The sequence below is a fragment of the Leptonychotes weddellii genome, chromosome 16, assembly GCF_054177405.1.
Source record: "Leptonychotes weddellii isolate Sample4059 chromosome 16, ASM5417740v2, whole genome shotgun sequence".
Lineage (NCBI taxonomy): Eukaryota > Metazoa > Chordata > Mammalia > Carnivora > Phocidae > Leptonychotes > Leptonychotes weddellii.
In genome coordinates this window covers 33,318,994-33,336,525 of record NC_138384.1, presented here as the reverse complement: position 1 = coordinate 33,336,525, position 17,532 = coordinate 33,318,994, and the positions used below count along the sequence as shown (strand labels likewise).

The 17,532-nt window shown below is 57.7% G+C and overlaps 1 protein-coding gene across 1 annotated transcript in view; it reads right to left on the bottom strand.

Moving 5' to 3' along the window:
* Positions 1-17,089, bottom strand: part of VSTM2B (V-set and transmembrane domain containing 2B) — a 26,116-nt gene extending 9,027 nt beyond the window's left edge. Inside the window, exons 1-5 of the mRNA XM_081806649.1 lie at positions 16,856-17,089; positions 15,842-16,465; positions 15,125-15,309; positions 14,166-14,195; positions 12,359-12,824 (exon numbers count right to left, since the gene is read on the bottom strand). Coding sequence (XP_081662775.1) covers positions 12,359-12,824; positions 14,166-14,195; positions 15,125-15,309; positions 15,842-15,923 — 763 coding nt within the window. The 5' untranslated portion in view covers positions 15,924-16,465; positions 16,856-17,089. The remainder of the gene's footprint in view (positions 1-12,358; positions 12,825-14,165; positions 14,196-15,124; positions 15,310-15,841; positions 16,466-16,855) is intronic.
* Positions 17,090-17,532: the final 443 nt, after the last annotated feature.

Below are 17,532 nucleotides of genomic sequence, written 5' to 3'. Positions count from 1 at the left end.
CTTCTTTTTTTTTTTTTCTTAACATATATTGCATTATTGCCCCAAATGATCTTTTAATGGCGTCACTTAATGAAAACGGTAAACTGGTCTTTCCGTGTGGTCAGGAGGCCGGTGTTGGCAGGGCCAGGGGTAGCCCTGACCACAGTGAGCATCAGGGTGCACCCCGGGCAGAGGTGGGGGGGCCTCCCTCAGTGCTGGGCCCAGGCCTCATGGGGGATCCCCCACTGCCCATCCAGATTCTCGGAGCTCTGAGGCTGCAGGGTGCTAACAGGCACATGATTCTGGGTTCTCAGTGCCAAGAGAATTCTCTCCTTTCACCCTCTCAGTGGCCTTAGGAGAAGAAGCCACTTTCCCCTCTCCCAGGTGAGACCCAGAGAGGTTAAACGGCTGGTTAAAGTTGCAGAGCTGGTAGGCTGTACAGGTACAAGGGTTAATCTCTAGTGACTCCCTGGTGGCTGTGAATGGAATCTAGGCTCCTTACCTGCTGGAGGCTCTCCCTGACCCCATTCAGGGATCCTTCTGCCTCACCTACTTCCACAGCGCTTCAGGAGCCCCCAGCTCCAGCAGACTGGGGTGCTGCATGGACGCCACTCATGCTGTCCCCTTCGCTAGCTGGCCCTGCCCTGTCCCCTCTGGCTGCCCACAGTCCGCCCCCCTCCCCCAGCCCAGCCCAACCCAGAGGCCCTTACAAGGTGACCTCCAAGACAGTTCTCATTTCGTGTACGTCCCCTTGCTGCACTGCTCCTGGCCCACCCTTGCCTGGTCCCCCGACCCTCTCTCTCAGCATATCCACTCTCCTGGCAGGGCGGCAATGTTCCTGACTCCCCACATCCACTAACCCCAATCAGCCAGGCACCTGCCCAGCCGGGGGCCACAGTGCCCTTTTCAAATGCGAAGTACACATCACACCGCTAGCCCTCCAGGGGCTCCATCCCAGCTTGAAGGTCTAACTCCTCACCTGGCCCCACCTCAGACCACCTTGCTTCACACCTGCCTTCCAGCCCCATCAGCTTCCACACTGCTCACCCTGGACCTGCCTTTTCGCCTAACTGGCTCCTCTGCGCCCCCAGGTCTCCCTCAGACGCTGCATCCGCCCTGACTCCAGCTGGAGGCTCCCTGCATCCTACGGACCTGAGAGCAAGTTCTGATTCTTCCCAGCTGCGCTTGGGTGGCCGTAGGAGGTTTTACCTTTTGACTCCTGTCTCCCAGCACCCTGTCCGCACCTTGCAATGCTCATAAAATATTTGTTGAATTAATGAATGGAAGTCTTTCTTAGTCTAAGCGCCCATGATGCACCAGACATTCACCAGATGCTTCACATTCGGAATCTCATTTTTCATCTTCAAACACAAGCTGGTGCTGGAGGCCGGTCGCTATCACACTGATCTGACCTTTCAACTGCCCAAGTGTATGCACATCTCTTTGTCCAACTTTTCCTCAAACTAATTTCACCATCTCACATTCATTTGCCCTCTATTCTAATTTCTTCATTAACATTTTTTTTGTTCTATTACGTTACATGCAGCTTTGTAAGCCACTTCAAATTCTTCCCTTAGAAGGTGGCATATATATATATGTAATTTGTGTAGGCTATATAACTTGTGTATTTTTGTATGATATATATATGTAAATATCTGGACTATATCAGTTGCTTTTTAAATCTTCTAAAGCAGTAGAACCCCCTTTTTAAGCTAATTGCTGCATGGAACCCTGATATTTCAAATTGTTAGAAAAACCAGACAGCTCTGTTGAAGCTGGGGGTAGGGCTGGGGCTCAGGGTTCCAAGGAACATAGTTTGGGAACCATTCACCAGCGGCTCTCCAGGACCCTGTCCAGGTCTGAAACACACAGATCTGAGGATGCTGGGGTGCTAGTGTGCCTATTACACAGATAGGGAATGGAGGAGCTGCCAGGGCTTCAAATGAGTCTTTGCCCCTCTTCGGGGCATCCTAGCCCCATCGAAATCCCTCATGTCCCCTCCACAGCCTTCGTGTCCCTTGAAACAGAGTGTGCCCCAGATCCCCCAGGTCAGGCAAACGTCGGGCACTCGATGCCCACTCCGTGAAGGCTGTTCAGTGTGGGTGCAGGCCTCAGCCTCCTTGGCCAGCTCAGTGGAGTGGGGCCTGGCCATGGAGAGAGGCCGGAGGGCCAGCGAAGAAGGGCTGGAGGTCCCCTGAGCCCAGCACCGCCAGGTCACAGCAGCAAACCTCTCCTCTACGTTCTGCCTTGACAGTGCCCAGATACTTCTTTCTGTTTCACACGGAGGACTTTTCTTTAGAAATACAATTTAACTGAAAAGGTTAACACATTTTAATTGCCCAGGGATAGTGCTCTGAAGATTCTATATCATGTGCTCATTAAATAAAATTAGCACGGAGGAGCTGCCCAGGATATGTCACGCATTAAAATATGACTCTGTAGACTAGAATGCATTATGAATTATTGCCGTGTGTATTTTTTGTTACATTAGTCTTTAATGCGAATACACTTATTCATCTGCCCACCTGGAGATTTGACTTTTTAGATGCTTGGAAAAACGTATCCCCATTAACTTTTACATGGACAATAATCATCAAGTCTTGGTCAGGCTGCATTCACCAGAGTGCCCAGTGTCCAGCAGATGGAAAGGTCCCCCACTCCCGTCCTTCACCAGGGAGTGATGGTGGTGCCTTCTAAAGGCTGAGGTGTTAGGGGAGCTGGAGCAGGCTGGGGGCTAGCTGTGGCCACTTGCCCCGGCCATTCTTACTGTGGCCTGGGGACTGCAGACAGAAACAAGGGCTCGGAGGAATTCTGGGCCAAGTCAGTTTGTGCCATGCCATCTCCCATGACCTTTCTGCTGGAAGATATGGACTGAGTATGCAGGGTTAGGTATGGGTAATGCCAACCCTGGGCATGTCTGCAACCCCAACCCCATTCATTCTGTAAGACCCAACATGTATCCCACATGTACCCATCTTCCCATTCCTGTTTCATCCATGTATCCATTCATCCTTCCTTCTACCCCCATTCACCCACCCATTCACCCATTCACATTCTTCCTTCCACCCATCCTCACCTCCACTCATCCTTCCATCCTCCCGCACTTCCACTCATCCTTCCATCCACCCACACCTCCATTCATCCTTCTATCCATCCTCACCTCCACTCATCTCTCCATCCATCCTCACCTCCACTCATCCTTCCATCCATCCACACCTCCACTCATCCTTCTATCCATCCACACTTCCACTCATCCTTCTATCCATCCTCACATCCACTCATCCTTCCATCCATTCATCCACACGTCCATTTGTCCTTCCATCTGTCCACCCATCCACACATCCACTTGTCCTTCCTTCCACTTATCCCCTACCTTCTCATCCATACATTCACATCCTTCCCTTCAATCAGCCACCAGCTTGTTTTTCCACCCATCCACCAATCCCACCACCTATCTATCTAAACAGGTAGTCTAAGACCCATCATCTCTCAGCTGGATCACTGTCTCTAAAGTGGTTTCTCCACATCCACTCTGTCGCCACCTCTCCAACCTCCACACTGCAGCCAGAGGGTCAGTTCCAAAAACATCATGCCCTATCACCCACTTGCTCCCCATTCTGTTGCCCTTAGGACAAAGCCAAAACTCCCATTTCTATCATAAGGCCTTATGGAGTCTGAGCTCCGAACTACTCTTTACTTAAATTTCCCTCTGTTCCCTTTCTTGTTTTGCTGCCCCAACCATAGTAATTTTTTGTCAGGCCTTTGTATTCCCCTGTTCCCTCCGGCCACAGGATCTTTGCACATGCTGTCCCCTCTTCCTGGAAGCCCTACCTACTCACCTTATCCTCTCTCTTTACTCTTAACCATCTTTCAGATTATGGCTCAAGTGTCACACCCTCAGGGACCCTTTCCTGACTGAATCAAGTCCCTCTATTTTTAGCTCCTGTAGCCCATGGGTCTCTCATTTAGAGTAACCAGCCATGGCTGCAAATTTCCACTTGCCATGTGACTATTTGATCAATGTCTGTTTCTCCCTCTGTCAGACTCTGAGGACCTTGCATGTGTCCTCAATGCCTAACACAGGTCCTGTACATAAAAGATGTTCAATGGACATTCATTGAATTAATGAGTGAATGAATGAATGGACTAGTGCCAGGCCCAATGAACATGGAGTAGGGAGGATAAAGACCAGAGAAAGAACTGGGCCTGCCTCCCTGGGGTATCAGCCTGGTTGGGGTACTCAGCCAGGCCCTGACTCCATGAAAGGGAAGGAAGCGTTGGGAGCCCTGAGAGCAGTGGAGGCCTTCTGGGTGCTCGGAGTGGATGAGACCGCTTTGGCTACAGGGTCAACAAAGCTTTCCTCCCTTCTGTGAAGCGATCTCTACTGGTCCCACCTTTTCTGAGCCCTTCTTGTGCCCCTCCCTGCCCCGAGCTGAGCCCTGAATTCATTCTCAGAGTACTTCTTGCTTGTTCTGACCACCACTATGAGACTGTGGGCTCCTCCCTGAGGTAGGGGCTGGGTTTACCTGATGCTCTGGGCAGCCCCCCGCCCCTTGGCTCTGGCCAGACCAGATATAGTTGGCCAAGAGCCCCAGCTCAGAATGAGCCACGACATGATGTCAGCTCTCCCTCCTTCCAGTTTATTAAAGATCCTTCATCTGGGCCAAGTGGCATTTCTGTGAGAATCAACTGTAATAAAAGTTGCTGTAAGGGGACTCACATTGTAGCTGGGCTTTCCTGGCTAAAGAAAATGGACTTCCACCTAAGGAGAGCTGATTGGCAGGGGGCCAGGGATAAGCAGAGAGAGGGGCTCTCTGTCTTTGGTGACAGCCATTAAGAGTGGGTGGGCCTCCTTTTGGGTGAGCCTGCGTGGGCTCTCTGTGCTGGGTAGGAGGCAGGCTCCCATGGGGCAGGGAGGGGTGTGGCTGGGCAAGAGGGGCCTTGGCCTTCTGGCCCTGCAAGCAGTCTGCTCAGGTTCCCAGCATCTCCCCATGGTGGTCTTTGTCCTACATTCTCCCCACTGGTCCTTGGGGGCCAAGCAACACCTTTATTGGTAGTCATCAGGCTCAGTGAGCCACAGCGAGGGCATCTGGATGGACTGTGAACAAGAGAAGCAGCGGCCGGTGCTCGTGTGGAAGAGCCAATGCAGGCCCAAGCCTGCGACAGTGGCCCCAAGCCCCATCACTCCACAGGTGCCTCCCTGTGGTTCTACCTCGAGTGGTAAGAGTCCCAGAAAGGGAGACGTGGGGCACCTCCTCCCTAGTCCAGGCCTGCTCTGGAGGCTCTTGGGCTACTTGACTGTCACCGAGGGGGCTGTTCCTTCTGCTCCCTTCTCCCGTGGAGGGACCCTTGTCTAGGGCTGCAAACACCAGGCTGTCCTCAGAATTTGGCTTTCCAGCCACCAAAGGGCCCGCCTCCTCCCAGCACAATGGCCTCCCTGCTGACAGCAGCCTACAGGCAGGTGCGCACGCGTGGTGGTGTGGCTTCAGGGTGGAACGGGAAAAGCCATGGGGAGCTTGTCCTTGCTCGCCAAGGGGCTCCTAACTCATTGAAAACGGACACGGCCAGGCCAGGATGAGGACGTGGTGTCCTCCCCATCTCCTACCCTCCCCCCAGAAAAGACACTGAAAGAAAAAGGACAAAAATAGCAACCCACTGAACTTTGCAATCTGAAGGCACTTTCTGTTCTGAGCTCCTCAGCTTCCTTCCATCACCTTTAGCTCCATGACACTCATAGCATGTGCAGAGGGAGAAATGTCGCGGAGTGAGGGCTCAGATCGGAGCACCATGAAATGATCCTGGACAGTCAATGCCGTTCGCCCAAGTAATGCAGATAACAAGAGCCAGCATCTACCGAGAGTTTTCTAGGTGCCAGGCCCCATGCTAAGCTCAGCTCTTTCTGTGGATTATCTCTGCTGATTCTGGCACGGTTACGGGCACCATTCAGATGAGAACAAATGTGCAAGTCACACGCATGGGGCGCATGGATCAGGATTCGAATCCAAGCAGTTGGACTCATGCGGAAAATGGGAAGCTTACGGAGGTTGAGGAGGATAAGGCACAGGCTGTGATATCTTGGTGGTCCGGGCTCTGTAGGTAGGGCCCAGAAATGGGGAGAGTGTGGTGGCACTCAACCCTGGCTTGCTTATGAGCCATCTCGCTGAACAGTAAGGAACATTCGAAATGTCAGGAGGAAGCATGAAACGTCTGGGAAAGGTGGCGAGGAAAACTTCTTCCTGAATTGTTCTTGGCCTCTTTCAGGGTTGTGCTTTGTCTCTTCCACCATAATGGGCAGCTCCCGAGAGAAGTGACCAGGCCACTTCCCCTGGGCTCGCCCTTACTGGGCGCCAGGTGTCCAGCGGGGTGCACTCAGGCAGCGCCCTGTTTATAGTTGGCCTCCGCAGACATGAGGGGTCTGTTCCTCAGGGCAGCCCTTCTGGCCAGGTGGTCGCTTCTGAGCTGGACAGAGCAGAGCTCCCAGGGGTGGCTAGCTGGGTGGGATGACAGGTGGGGAAAAAGCTTTTGAAATGTCTACTTTGGCTCTATCTTGTACAGACAGAGGCCCCCCAAACATTCCGCTTGAACCAGAAACACCAGAAGTCAGGCCGCAGTAGCTTTGATGTTTCAGTCCAGGGAGTGGTAATGTGGAACACAACAACCTATAATTTCCGGAAACAGCCTCCCCTGGGACTGCCAACTGGCCTGCCTCTCCAGGGCCATCTCACGGAGGGCACAGGTCTCACACTCTCACCGGCTGCTGAGGGGCCCCTCCCGTAGCCACTTGCATGCCTAGCTGCTCGATAGCAGCTAAACCCAGAGGAGGCCGAATTGGTTAAGTCATCTTAGTATTTATAGCACACCATCCCCAAGAGCAGCAAGGCCATGACAAGCAGCCTAATTTCCCCAGAAGCCCCACCGCAGGGAAGGTTTGTCACCCTTCAAGGAACAGGTAGGGATCAGCAGTTACAGGGGCCGGGCCTGTTTGCTGGTCATCCTAAACTTTCCTGCAGCCCTTACATAAGACAAAGGGAAGCTTCTCACGCTTCGGATAGGAGTTTCTGAGGATGCCTGGTAACAGTCAGCAAAGCAAGGGGGAATAGAAAAGATAATACTTTTTTTTCCTCCTGTGCTACAAAGATGTGTTCAAACCAAGCCAGCATCTCCCATAAAGCTCAGGGGTTTAGACCACAGCCAAGCCCTTGCCTCTGTCCACATGGGGCAGAACTAATCAATATCGTATTACAAAAGCACTTGACCTCATTTATCCTCACAGATGCTTGGGGAATCCTTAATATTCAGAGCTTTAAAAATGTGCGCCTGGCGTATTTAATGAGAAGCTCCTTGGTGGGTTTGGCTCCCAGTGACATTTAGAAAGGCCAGCTCTCCGCTTTTCTCGTGGGAGCTGCCACCCCAGCTGAGGAAGGGGTCTGCGCCCTGGGGAGGTGACTGTGTGATGAAGGGAGGCAGGAGGAGTTATGCAGAACAGCGAAAAGGAGGCAAACCTGTGATATGTGTGTGTGGCACATAATCAGTGCTCAGTAAAAGACAGCTATTATCTATCATCATTGCAATCCACAGGGTAGCTGTTTTGTCCTTAATTTGGGGTCTCCCTTACGCGGAAAGAATGGCCACGCCATGAGCTGGCTAACTACTCAGTGGTGGACGAAGGTTGTTCCATCTGGTGTGACTTTCTCAATTCACGTGGCACAAGATGGGGAGGGAGGCAAGGCCTCCAGCAGCTTTCCCAGGACTGACTTAAGCAGGAGGACAAAGCCCCAGGTGCCTCTTCATGTCAGAAATTGCACACTGCCTATAGGAAGCCTCCTCCGATTGCCTTAGCTGGATGAGGGCTACCCCCTCTTGGGACTCCCACTGACACAGACAGCTTTGTGGTGGAGATCCATGGGCGCCCCTGACACTCTTGAGCTGGGTCCACGGCTGCCATCGCCGGTTCGTGCTCATGGCAGTCACGTGACTGGCCAATGAGGAGGGGGACGGCATGCAGCCAATACTCACACACGTTTGCTGCTGTCAGGGATGATGCAGGCGTCTCTCACCAGCTGTGAGGCTCAGCCGTTTTCTTTATGAAATCCTTTAATTTTCTCTTTCAGGATGCTCAGGGAGCCTCGCCCTCTCTTCTCTGGGACAAATTTTGCCAGATTTATTTTCTCTTTAATTATGATCTTCATGTCACATCAGAGCTTGAGGGAAGAGTGGATTGTTTATTGAAGGCAATTGTTTTGGGGGTCCTCATGGGTCCGGGGAGATTGGGAACACCAGGTGACTGTCGCCTGGCCCTGCTAGCCTAGGTGGAGACTTTCCCAGCTCCGTGGACACTCTCCCAGGTCACACTGGCACCGCTTCCACCAGCTTGGGGCACCCACCTGGGGCAGGGGCCGAGAGTGAGTGTCTTCACCTTGTCCACAGCCCCCTTCCGGCGTGGTTGACGGTTGCTATGGCGACACCCAAGGATGCTCCCCCCCGTGGCTCCCAGCAGTAAGAGCCTCTTGAAAGCCGGCACACCCATGGCCTTGACTGTCTCTCTCTCATTAGTAATTGAAATACTGAGAGCCAGATCCCTGTGTGAGCCCCAGGCGGCAGTTTGCCACGTCAGCCGGCTCTCTGTAGGGGCCAGGGCGCCTCTCCTTGGGGCCGGAGCCTTGAGGCTAATTAGAGGTTCACATGCCACAGATCTGATCCCCAGGTCCCTGCAGAGGGGAACCTCTTGCCAACACACAAGCCATTCAGTTGCAAACTGTATTCTTCTGAGGCTGCACTTGGCATCACTGCGGTGCCGGCGCCTTTCCTGATTAGAAGGGTTTGTCTGGAAGATACTCTGTTTTGTTTTCTTTCTCTCTCTCTCTTTTTTCTAGAAATGGCAATCAGCAACAAAGTGATCATAAAAAATAGGTCAGCGTTCAGATTAATTAGGAGCCAGATTTACGAGAACGTGGCTAAGAAGGGGCCTGGTCTCCTGCACCAGCTCCGCTGTGCTAATCCAGCCCATGTTCTTTTTAAGCACAAATATCAAAATGTCTCTTGACAAATGAGACGTGAAATGAATGAGTTTTTGCACATAAACTTTTAGTGCAAATGTGTATTTGGCTGTGTGGGGCACCTAGGGGCACAGGAAGGGTTTTCTGGCCTGGCTGGGCAGTAGCTAAAGGGTAGAGATTCAAGTGGGTACCCCCTGGCCCCCCGCCCCTTTCCTGGCATTACCAAAGTAGCTTGCTGCCCTATCAACCCTGGTGGGAGCCCACCTGACTGTGTTTTCTGGAGGGAAATGCGCACTACAAGCCATTCCATGGGAGGGCAGAGGAGCCCCCAGCCTGGGCTGCTGCCCTGATCTATGTCGGCATTAAAATGCTGCCTTGTGGCTGGCAAGTGCCCAAGGCCCCACCTGCTGGGAGGTCCTGGGCACTAAGCCATCAAAACTGAACTGACATGAGGACCTCTAGATCTTCCAGAAAGGGCACTGTTTGTGCCACCCTCCACAGAGGGGCCCCTGTTGTGGGGATGAGTTACCCTGGAGCCCCTTGTGGCCAGCCCAGAGACTGGATATCTGACCAGCCATGCCAGGCACAGTCAGATCAGCCTTGGTTGGGCTCAGGGTGTCAAGGTTCTAGCCAGGAGGAGAGGGAGATTCGAGCAGGAATGAGCTTGTGGCCTTGGTCTCATTAATACCTTTTGTGAACACTACCCAGTTCATTCTCAAAGATCTCTTTCATGTGATGCTTCCTCGATCAAAGCCTTTTATGGTTCCCGTTGGATCCACTTGGCATTCAAGGCCCTCAGCAGCTTGGCCTCCAAATGCCAACCACTCATCTTTATCTCCCCGATCCCCCCTTCTCTGGCCAGAGCAGGTAATGGTCACGGTGATGATAATGAACATTTACATAGAAGTTTCCACACTGAGCTCCCTCTGAGGTCAGGGATTCCCATTTTTACAGATGAGGACATACTTTCAGAGATGTTAGGCCACTTGCTTAAGTCATATAGCCAATAAGCACTGGAAGCACAACTCACATCCGGCCCTGCCTTCTGAATCCTCTGCTTGGCCACTCTACTCATGGTCTGTGGAACATCCCAGAGGAATGTTCCAGCCTGAGACACTTGCTGGGGCCCAAGGGCATGGAGCAGGGTTTTTTTTTCACCAATCCAATTAAGCCAATCGCTCTACAAGTCAATGAACACTTTTCCAGTACACCTGTGAGCTAGACAGAGATGGCTAACTCCCCCCAAGATTTATGCTCCCCTTGTGCTGAGAAGAGAGGAGACATGAGGTCGGAAAGCAGCTGCCTAGCCGAGGGCTACGTTTTCCAGCCTGCCTCGCATCTTTGTTGCACCATATGACTGAGTTCTGCCCAAAAGGTGAGGGTAGAAGTAATCTTTACTACCTGTAGGCCTGGGTCTTAAACTCTTGCCTTGCCCTTGTCTACACCAGCTTTCCTCTGAGAGAATTCACCCCTACGAAAATGATTTCAGTGGCCATTCTCCGTCTCCCAAGAATGATGCAAACTTAGAACCATTCCAGATGTACAAGAGAGAAGTCAATTCATGATATACAATGTATGCCTTAGAGCACTAGGCTTGCTTTTCTCAGGGAACTGGATTGAGAAGGGCTGCTTCCGCTCACTCTGGTCTGCTGGCTGTATGTTAATGCCCGGAGTGACCACGGAAGCCACTTGTTGAAGATGGGAGAGCATATGTCAGCCTGGGTCCCTGAATGAGTTCGCGGAACAGAACTCCCCCTCCCCCGCCCCACCCCTCCCCCACTCCGGAGCAGCATGAGATGTGAACCAGAAATAATACATCTGGACTGTGTTAACCACTGGCATTTCCGACTTTATTTGTCACAGCAGCTAGCATCACCTGACACTCATACAGGGGATAGAAAATTCCAAGTCAGGTGGGGAAGGCCTGGGCTGTTTGGGGAGAGGCCCTCCACAGGTCTCAGCTCGCCCACCTTCTCCCACAGCCTGGGGGAAAGTCTTGTGGGGGGCTGTGTGGAGCCTAAGACCCAGCCAGACCCAGAAGCCTGAGCGGCACAGAGAGGCCCCCAAAGGGCGGTGGAGCTGAACGAGAAACAACTGAACCGACACGAAGACAGACGGGTAGGGTCTCAACTGTTGGAAGGCTTCAGAACCAGCCAGGGAGACAGGCTGGGATGCCTGTCACCTCCGATTCAGCAGGAGACCCCAGGAGCCTGCATCCTTAACAAGCTCTATGCTGGTGGTGAGTGGCCTTCACTTTGAGAAGCACTAGCCTAGGGCATGGCAGCCTGCTCCATCCTACAGGGACATTTATATGCCACTGTCAAGGAACCCAGCCATCTGGTGCTGCAAAGCCAGGAGAGACGCTCTCTCTGGGACTGTGCACCAAACAAGTCTGGGGGTGGGGTTCAGAGAGGGAGTCACTGGCTTAAAATCAGACACAGGGAGAGATGGCTGGAGTTGGGCCCATCTCTGAACCCCACCTTTGAGTGGGCAGAGGGAGTGGGGTATGCCTTGGGGAGGGACACTCCCTACAGTAGGCCTTTCTACCCTCCATAAACCCCCACTACTGCCAAGCAGCCCCTCCAGCCCCAGAGCTGCCTGCCCTGGCAGTCAGTCTGTTTTCCTTTCTGCTCTCTGACTCCCCTCTCCCGGCCCCCCTTCCATCTCCCCCAGCCCTTTCAGCTCCCTAGGAAAGCAGGTCTTAACCTCTGGGTGCCCTCCTAGCAATGACAATCCTCACTCTATCCTCACTCTCCCATTCCCCAAGAGGGCCCAAAGGGGACTATTTATAGCAGAGCCTGTGCCTAGGCCCAATCGGGACTTAGCCAAAGAGAGCAGAGGCTACACAGCCAGGCCTACCCACCCACGCAGCCTTGGACAAAGTCTGTCTGTTCGATCAGTCAGTCAATCAGCATCCAGACGCTCACTGCCTGAGTTGTAACCACCTCCTCCCACTCCTGGGGCTAATGTCCTACGGCCTGGAGGAGAAAAGAGTCCAGTTCTCCAAACTCAAGAGAGGGCTCCCCACACTGCAGCCGCCGGTGTACCGGGAGATCGGGCAGGGCGGCCCCCACCCCCTTCATAAATACACGTCTTGAATGCTTCTGAGCGACCAGCAATAAACAGTAAACAGCAGGAAGCGCGCGAGCCCAAATGAGGCTGCGGAAGACTTGGCCCAAGCGCACCCGACTGAACTACCAACCACCAGGCAAACGCAAAAGCCAGAGCGGGGCCGCCCCTCTGGCCGGACCACCCCCCCGCCCCCGGCCCGGCCCCGCCCCGCCCCGACCTCGGCCCCGTCCGCAGCCCAGTCCGCAGCCGGGTCCGCAGCGGGGTCCGCAAACCCCCGCGCAAGCGCGCCCCCTCTCGGCCCCCGCCCTTACCTGAGCCGTGCCTCTGGCGAAGAAGGACCGCCTGGCCCAGTGGCGGCGACGCTGACGAAGCAGCGGCCGCGGCCGCGACGGTGGTGGTGGCTGCGTGGGCCGCGGAGGCGGCTGCCGCCTCGGGGACTCCGGGACCTGGGGCGGCGGGGGGGCTCCCCGGAGCCGGGCTTCTGTCGGAGGTGGCGCGGCCCGCGGCGCCCGTGGCACCCACGTTGTTGGCGTTGGCGGCGCTGGCCGGGCCGTGGCGACGCGGACCGCTGCTCTGAATGTGGGACACGGCCTCGGCGGCCTGCATGTTGGGCGGCGCAAAGCCCGAGAGCACGCGCAGCAGCGCCTGGGCCTTGTGCTCCTGCGTGTCGTCGGCGCTGTAGTCGGACACGCGGCATTCGTACACGCCCTCATCCTGCCGCCGCACGGCCGACAGCCGCAGTCGGTGCGAGATGTCATTGCCCTGGACGCGCACGGTCTGCAAGAGAGCGGGGGCCGGGGTCAGAGGCCCGGGGGCGCGGGCCTGCGCTCTCTGCCCGCGCGGTGCAGCCGCGCCCACCTCTGCCTTTGCGCCCTCATGCCGCAGCACCCCAACACCTCTCGGACGCAGGTTGGCCCCTGGCGACTCAGTTTTTCTTTCATTCCGTGTCTCCCCAGCGGCATGGGGCTCCCAACCCTGATTGGACCCTGGATGGCCCTACCCACTGCGTCCTCATCATCTCAAGTGAATGCATCATGTTGCATCCCCTGGCCAAGCTATGCTTCTGTCCATCAGACCTGCAGAACCTAACCCTCCTTCCTTCCTTCTGCACCTTGCAGAAATCCAGGCTCGGCCTCCTGTCGCTAACCACCGGCGTCTTTGCCGCCGGGCCTTAAGCCCAGCCCTCCACATCTACTCCCACCAACGTTCCTTTACTCTGGAATCCGGAGGGCCTGGGTAGTGCCTGAAGGACAGCCACTCTGCTCGCAAGAGTACACATAAATACCTGCCCCCCAGCCCTTCGCAGCTAACCCTCCGCCCTCCCGCGGGGGCAGGCCATGCTGACGCTGCTGCTGGGCTCCCTGGGCTCAGCTCCTTCTGAGTCCGCCTCAGCCTGAAGCTCCCTACAAGCGCGCCCCCCCGGCGGCCTGGAGGACACGCTGGCACGCCACCGCTTTGGGGCCCTCACCTCGGAACCGCGCGCACGATGAGGCCCCAGTGGTCTCCAGGCCCTGATATTTCCACGCTCCAGCTAGGAGAACTTGGGCGCATCTCCTCCTTGAGTTACAGATCCCAAGACCCCGGTCCCTCGCAGCCCCGCCAACCCCCACCCCACACCTTCCCCCACGACGAGCCCACAGAACCCGGCACCGGGACCCGAAATCCAGGCGGAGGAGAGGGCTGCGGTGGAGGGCGCCACCTGGGCGCTCCGGTGTGTGTGTGTCGCGCCGGGTGGGTGGGCGGGGAGGCCCACCAGTTGGCGAACGGGTCACGGCCAGCGTGAGGAGCAGCGCGCTCCAGTTGCTGGGAGACAAGCCCGCAGAGGAGACGCAAGCCGATGCGCAGGGGCCTGAACGGGCCGGCCCGACGAAGGAGTTTTACAGGTGAGCGCCGCACGGAAGGAGATTCAGGCCTGGGACCCTTGATTTACACAAAAGCGAACCCGATTCCGCTAGCGGCGACAGATGGCGCCCCCACATGCTAAGCAGCCGGCAACGCAAGGCTGCGAGCACGGCCCTACATCGCGCGGCCGCTGAACCTTTCTAAAAAGGAGGAAAATGTGGGGCGCGAAGCGGCCAGAAGGGGTCTCCCGCGGCCCGCGCTGGGCTCCACACTTACGCTGATTTTAGTTGCATCCTTATTTGTTACCTAAAATGCAAAGAGGGAGAGAGACACATTAGGCTCTCGGCCTTCAGGCTCCGGGAACTCCGATGCGCCTCCGGCAAGGGGACTCTGCGGGCGGGCTAGGACTCGAAACCTCTCGGGATGTGGCCCAGCTGAAGTCGCAAAGGACATTAGGATTTCCTGGAGTTTTACCCGGAAGGAAGCAGGGCTTGGAGCTAGCATGGTGCCTGGCCAAGGAGGGGCTGCCCTAGCACACTGCCGGCCACGAGGAAAGGCTGGATTGCCACCAGGGTGGGAAGAAAGGCTGGTCTCCCTCCTCCGGAGCATCCTCATTCCCTGCCGTGTTTCTCTAAACCCCGTGGAAAGCTGGATGGAGGGGCCGGTGTATCTGGACAGGACGCACAGGGAGACGTGAGCAATAACTCTGGGTGGGACCCTGGGTAGAGGGTAGGTGTGTATGTGTGTGTGTTACAGTGTATGGGAGAGACTGGTTTAGGAGGCAGACAGACAGTGGGGGCCTTCCCTCCGATCTTGTGGGGGTTGGAGGTGCACTGCGGGCCTCTGGAACCCAGCCCAGAGGAGCTTAACTCCTTGGCCCTGTGCCCTGGGGACCTCGGAGTAGCAGAAGGCAGGGAAAGCCTGGCCCTACTGAGTGGTCTCCCTTGACCACCCAGCACCCATCTGACTCTGGGGCCGGCAGCCAGCAAGCAAGAGCAGACGAACTGGATGAGGTGTTGCTTTGTAGGGGCCAGGCGGCAGTCCCGGAGGTTTTAAGGGAAAGAAGAAGGGGAGGGATTACCAGGATTTGTGCTGCTGTTGAAGATGCTGTGGGAATGGGGACTGTGGGAGATGGGCTGCTCCGCAGGGCGGTGCCCTGCCTTCCTTGCCCAGCTTACCCCAGCCGCCCCGGCCTGAGCCCGGTGAGCGCCGGCGCCGCGTGGGCGGCGGGTTACCTTGCTCCGGGCGCCGGGCACGCTGAGCGCCAGCTCGTGCAGCAGCTCCCGGGGCGGCTCCTTGAGGTACCACCACTGAATCTCCAGCGAATACGAGGTGGCTCCGCTAGCCCGGAATGCGCAGGGCATTTCGATGTCGTCTCCCTCCCGTACTGTCACATCTTTGGGGACTTCGGTAAATGTAGCTGGGGGCGGGGAAGAGAGAGGCGTGACCAACTGTGGGGCGGGGGCCTGGGGCAACCCTAGGCAAGACGGGGCGTCCCCGGCTCAATGGCCTTGTACTTGCCAGCCCAGAGCCACAAGCGTGGCTCAGGCGCTAGCAAAGTTCGATCGAACAGCTGCCCGGCCCCAGCAGAGACCGGCTTCCGCTGCAGGCTGCTTCCCTCCGGATCGGGCGGGGCAGCAGGGGCGGCTTAGGCTTCTATCCCGCGCCCAGCCGCACTGCCAGAGCCAGGCTGGGGCGCGCCAACTCCCGCGCCCCGAAAGCCGCCTCTCCGCCCGAGCACCTGTCCGGCTTCAAATGCCGCGGCGGCGACCCTTCGCTTCTCTCCTCCCCCTACCCCTCTGGGCCTGGGCTGCACACCGGGATTGCTGGAGACCGTGAAGCCTTCCCCTTCTCTTCCTCCTCCGGCTCCTTGGCGACAGGGACAGGCTGGCTCTGGCGGCCCCGGCAAGGACCCCCCGAGCCCCCCGCGGCAGCAAAGTTCCCGCGCTCACCGTCGGCCACGAAGAGCAGCAGGGCGTGCAGCAGCAGCGGCGGCAGGTATCCGAGGGCGCCGAGCCGGTTCCGCTGTTCCATCTCCCGCGGGGGGCGCGGCGGCGGCAGGGGCCCGGGCGCGGAGAGGCAGCGGTGGCGGCAGCGTGGGCTCGGATCCGGCTCGGGCTCCGGCTAGGACGCCTCCGAGCCTGCCATGGCCCCGCGCGGCGCCCCCTCCCCCGGCCGCCGGCGGCCGCCAATCAGCCCCGCTCCCTCGCCGGTTTGCCCGGCGCGGCTCCGGCGGGGGGCGCTGCGCGGGGGGCGCAGGATGCGAGGTCCCGCCGGGAGGCTACTGCTGATCTGTCCGTGCTTCCCTCTCTCGGGCCGTCCACAAGATGATGGGGTATCTCAATTCAGTCTCCGCCCGGCCCGGCCGAGCAGAGGCTGGGCCGCCCCGGGACCCATCCCTGGCCAAGGGAGTGCGCGCCTCAGAGCCGCGAGCTTCTGCCTCTCGGTCTCCTTCTGGTTTGGCTCCCGAATGCCACCTCCTCCGGCTCCCGCCGAGCTCTCCCGCCGCCGCCCCCGCTGGTCCCTCCGCGGCTCTTTACGCAAGGCGAGTGGGCGCTCAGCCGCGGCGCGCAGCCCTGGCGTCCGACCCAGTGCAGCGCGGGGAAAGCGCGTCCGGCGTGGCGGACCCAGAGCCGGAGCGAGGCGGGGAGAGGGGGAGGGGAACGGGAGAGGGAGGGGGCGGTCAGTGGCTGGGCGCGGAGCCGCCTCCACCGCTGCATCACCCCCGCCCTCCCCTCCCCTTCCACAGCCGGCACCGCCCCCGCCCCGGAGCGCCCCCCCCCGCCCCGCGGGGGTCACTTGGAGGGACCACAGTCTCTGTGGTTGGAGCACAGCCCCGCCCGCACCCGCCTTGGCTGGGGGTCCTCCCACCCAAACTCTCCCTGGCTTCTTCCCAGTCTTCCTCGCCCGAGACGGCCGCTTATCCCTGCACCCCTCTCCGCAGACCCCCGCCCTCAACTCCTTACCCCAGTTTGGGCAAAGAGCTGCACCGCTCTTTGTCCCAGGCCCAGGCCATGGCTGGTGGGTGGGCGCCGGGGGCCGGGGAGAAGGGCGGAGCGCTGTGCTGGGCTGGGGACGAGGCCGGGTGACGGAGGCGACGCCGGGAGTCTGCAGTGTGCGAGCTAGAAGTGAGCGCAGAGCGCCCGGCGAGCAGGTGCCTGTGGCGCCGAGAGCGCACGAGCGAGCCAGCAAGCAGCGGCCGTGAGTGACGGCAGAGGCGGCGGGGGTGGGGTGGGTGGGGAGCGCCCAGCACGACTCAGGGCTCGGGAGGTTTCCGAGCGGGGGTGGGGTTCCTGCACCTCAGTCGTTGGCCCCTGCGTCCCCACTCGTTCCTCGCCGGCCGCGGCCCTCTCTTTACCGGGTGCAAGGCGGGGGGATCCCCAGGCGGCGAGAGGTCGGGTCCATGGCCGCTTTCCGGAGCCCATCCCCCGCCCCTACATCCCCCCGAATCCCTGCATCTCTCCCAGCCTTCACCAGGAGCTTGCCCCTCCCCAGCTCTCTGCGGGAGTGCAGTCTGGCCCCCAAAGGGGAACGTGGGGCCAGCTTGTGTTCCAGTGGGCACACAGCTGTAGGGGCAAGTCCTGCAGCTGGGCTTGGGTCTCTCTTGCTTCCCTTCCCACGGGAGACCGGAATAGCGGATTTC